The following is a 4332-nucleotide window of genomic DNA, read 5'->3' as shown; positions in this document are numbered from 1 at the left end:
TGCCCTAAGATGGACTGGTGTGGTCTCCCTGTTGATTGAAGCTCTGCCGCCCCATACTCCAAGTCTTAGAATTGGATTAAGTGGGCTCGTACAGCCAACAGGCTGACTAAATAGTAAAATGTCACTGTCTGTTCATGAGGTGCCATTACACAAGACTCGTAAACTGCAGTAGTCGATGCTGACAGTTTAAAGATTCACGTTTTCAAATATTCCTTAGGCAGGTTTATGGCTTCTGAATTGTATTTTGTTTTTTTCTTAATACGAATTCTCTCCCTCTTTCTCTGTCCCCGGCAGAAAGGAATTTGTAGAAGGCTGCAAAGCCATCAAAGCGGACAGCCTGGAAATGATCCACGCACGGTTCCCGAGCCTCCTGGCCGAGGCGAAACTGGAGGACCGGTTCAAGGACCTGTACCGCTTCACCTTCCAGTTCGGCCTGGACTCAGAGGAGGGCCAGCGGTCGCTGCACCGGGACATCGCCATTGCACTCTGGAGACTGGTCTTCACCCAGAACACCCCGAGCATCCTGGAGCAGTGGTTAGACTTTCTGACAGAGAACCCTTCCGGGGTAAAGGGCATCTCTCGGGACACGTGGAACATGTTTCTCAATTTTACTCAGGTGATTGGGCCCGACCTTAGCAACTACAGCGAGGACGAGGCCTGGCCCAGCCTCTTTGACACCTTCGTGGAGTGGGAGACGGAGCGGCGGAGAAAGAGGCAGCAAGAAGACAACGATAAACACAGCGACTTTCCAAGCACAGAAAACGTGGAGGAGAGCCAGGAGACCTGAGCGCCGGCGGCACGGCTTGGCACAGCGGGTGTACTTTGGACTGTGGGCTTGGAGCAAACAGACTCGGGTCTCCCTCCGTCTCTCGCTTCACACTTTGAAGATTAATATTATTATTATTATTATTATTATTATTGTTATTATTATTTTTAAACAAAAATGGGGGGGGGTGGGTTGTAGTCTTTCCAACACCCTTGTTTGCCTTGTCTTTCAAATGGAAAAAAAAAAGGGCTCCACAATACTGTATCATGTTTTAAAGGCACTTTTTCCCTTTCTTTTGTATTTGATAGATTGAACTCCTTTTAAGAAAAACGAAAACAAAGATTGAAGTTGCTAGATTTTTATTCTCCGCATCCCCCCCCCTCCACCCACCCAAAAAAAGGTCCCTCTCTTCTTATCTAGCGAATGAACCAATCATGTTTACTACACCCCGCTCTGATTTGTCCTTTTTTGTTTTTTTTTGTTTTTGTTTTTTTTTTATTCCCACCCCCTGACGTAATTTCTGTACGTTTCTTAAATGTTTTTACAAATTGCAATAGTGCCAGGGCTCACACCTTCTAACCAGACAGTCCCTGTACGAGTAACAGCCTCAGTCGTTTACAGCCGCAATGAAATGTTTTTTCTCTTTTTTTCTATTTTTAATTCTAAAAATGCAGTGGTTTATATTAAAATAAACAGTGTTAATCAGTTGTCGCTTTCTCTTTCTTTTTCCTTTCTTTCCCTTGAATGCACGGTCAAGAGGAATTCTGTGTCTACTGGCAAGAGACTGAAAAAGCGGGTGGTGGCCCTCAGAATGGACATCTGACGTGGAGCAGTCTGACTCAATAAGGTGATGGCGCCCATAACCCCCAGACATCTCCCACCCCTACAGAGGCAACCAAATACACCAACATATACAGAGCCCACCGTAATGTTTGGGACAAAGACACATCTTTTTCATGATTTCCCTTTCCGCTCCACACTTTAAAATCACAAATGAAACAATCCAGATATCGTGATTAAAGCACACATTGCTGACTTTCATTTAAGGCAGGGGTGTTGAACTCCGGGCCTGGGGGCGGGGGGGGGTGGGCACAGTGGCTGCAGGTTTTCATTCTAACCCTCTTCCTAATCAGTTGACCACTTTTCACTGCTAATTCACTGCTTTTCCCTTCATGTTAATACAGTGGACCCTTGACTTACGAACTCAATTTGTTCGCGAGGGTTGGTTGTAACTCAAGTTGGTTGTAAGTCAAGACTATTTTTCCCATAAAAAAAATGGGGAAAAAAATCTTAGGCCCACTTTTTTTTTTTTCATTCTGATGTTGTATGTAAAACACGAAACATCAGACAGACGAGCTTCTGTTCTGTTTGTGAGGTTCAAAACACCCGTGTTTTTCATTCTTGGTCACTGCAGTCCATGCATTGTCTCCACAGAGGGGCTGTAGAAGAAAGGGCAGAGCAGGCACTCTTCGTTAGGAGGTGGCGCTCCTCTAGTGCGAGCAGTGACAAGCTTCACATCTTCTACAACTCCATGATGGCCAGTGTGGTGTGCTTGGCTGGTAACATCACTTCAAGGGAGGACCACTCATTAACAAGCTAATTAAAAGGGCCGCCTCGGTTAGGGGGATGCACTCTGGACCACCCGGGAGGGAGCAAAGGGGAGAATTAAAGCAAAACTGAGTGCCATTATGAACAATGCTACACATCCTCTCCATGACACACTAACATGGAGGACTTTCAGCCAACGGGTTATTAACAGCAGTGTGTCACAAAGCACTAAGGGAGCTCCTTTATACCAATAGCGATACGCCTGTATAGCGCCTCATGGGCCTGGGACTGACAAGTCAGACGTTTTTCTTTCATTTTAACTTTCTTCATTTGTAGTCCTTCTGGTGTGTGTTCAGACTATAGTGTGTATTTATGTGTATGTATGTATATGTGTATGTGTGTGTGTTATGTGTGTATATATATATATTGTAGCAGTTAAGCGTGTTGTCCACCTCTCGAACCCTCAGGTACCACTCTAGACACCAGGTAAAAGTATAACAACCTTTTATTTTGTTGTCACACAGTGCACCAAGCACCCTCCACTCCACACTCATATAACAATACTTCTCTCTCTCTAAACAAACCAATCCTCCTCGCCCAGACACTTTGCCACCCTACCTCCCAGCTCAGCTCAGTGTCTGGGCTTACCCAGAGTCCTTTTATATCCCCTGACCCGGAAGTGGCTCCAAGCCAAACCCACAAGTCCGTTTTCCTTCCGGGTCAGGGCAAAGTCCTTTTCTTCATCCCGGGAGCACATCGCTTCTTCCAGTCACGTGACTGGGATGCACTCCCGGGTTATAGGGCACACAAGAGCCCACTAGCCCCCCTACAGCGACTCCTGGCGGCCCCCAAGGTATCCAGCAGGGCTGTGTAACGACACTACAAAGTCCATGAGGCCCTGCTGGAACTCGGGGCACGAATATGCTGTCCGGAGGGCTCCTCCTAGCGGCCTGGGGGTGGCGACCGGAGTCCGTAGCCGGTCGTCTGTCACAATATATATATATATATATATATATATATATATATATATAATATATATATATATATATATATATATAATGTCAAATTTCTATCTACTCCCACATGAACATTTCACTGGTTGTCAGCTCTCAAACACAGAACCTGCCCTGTGACTAAAGACAAATTCAAATGAACAGAGCAAATCATGGACTATTCGGAGTGAGTCACTGGGTATGTCAGACTACATGACTAATGTTCACAGGAGCGGGCAGCCATAAGAAATAATGCAAATACCCATAATGCGTTCTGAACCTCCCACAGCAACACTTACTTAACCTTTTCATAATAAAAAAGGGTTGTATAATGTGCATAATTTACCAAAACACCAATAATTTTTCTAATGTACTAACCAAAAAGTTATAAAAAGTGCCTAGCCTACCAGAAATTGCAATTTCATACTGTACTCACCATTTAATTTGACATCTTTGGGCTGCAGGAAGGGAGGAGAATGAAATGGAAGGTGATTATTGTTTGGAAGGAGCCTCCTTATACAAATCTTTTGTTTGTAAAATTGTCGAGATGGTGGATTTCGACATGCTGTACATATTAGCAAGATCGGTCACACGAACACCACTCTCATATTTCCGCACAATTTCCTTCTTTGTTTCGATTGTGATCGCTTTCCTTACCTTCGTTACCTTCTCTTCCTTCCTTAGCAATTATCAAGAAAAATTACATAAATCGCTGCACTGACCGAAATTATGTCCACAAACACATGTATCTGGGCTCCGAATGACGCTTACGAAGGCTCTCGGCTGTTTGTTTACAATTGCGCAAGCGGATACACGTGACCGCATTCAGGTCGTAACGCAAGATGTTGGTCGTAAATCGAGTTGTTCGCATGTCAGGCCGGTCGTATATCAAGGGTCAACTGTAGTTCTGTTTTTAAAGATTCAGTGCTGTGAATTAAATTAAAATGACAGCCAAATAGAAATGAGATGTGAAACGAGCCAACAGATGACCAGCTAGCTACACTGGGGCTTCAAACTCCAACCAGT

The 4332-nt window shown here is 44.7% G+C and overlaps 1 protein-coding gene across 1 annotated transcript in view; it reads left to right on the top strand.

Annotated features, from left to right (window-relative positions):
- Positions 1–1155, top strand: part of dcun1d3 (defective in cullin neddylation 1 domain containing 3) — a 64334-nt gene extending 63179 nt beyond the window's left edge. The window contains exon 3 of the mRNA XM_028814156.2: positions 295–1155. Coding sequence (XP_028669989.1) covers positions 295–787 — 493 coding nt within the window. The 3' untranslated portion in view covers positions 788–1155. The remainder of the gene's footprint in view (positions 1–294) is intronic.
- The last annotated feature ends 3177 nt before the right edge of the window (positions 1156–4332 follow it).

Source organism: Erpetoichthys calabaricus, chromosome 11, assembly GCF_900747795.2.
Source record: "Erpetoichthys calabaricus chromosome 11, fErpCal1.3, whole genome shotgun sequence".
Lineage (NCBI taxonomy): Eukaryota > Metazoa > Chordata > Cladistia > Polypteriformes > Polypteridae > Erpetoichthys > Erpetoichthys calabaricus.
The sequence above is the reverse complement of the archived record's forward strand: the minus strand, read 5'-3'. Positions and strand labels throughout refer to the sequence as shown.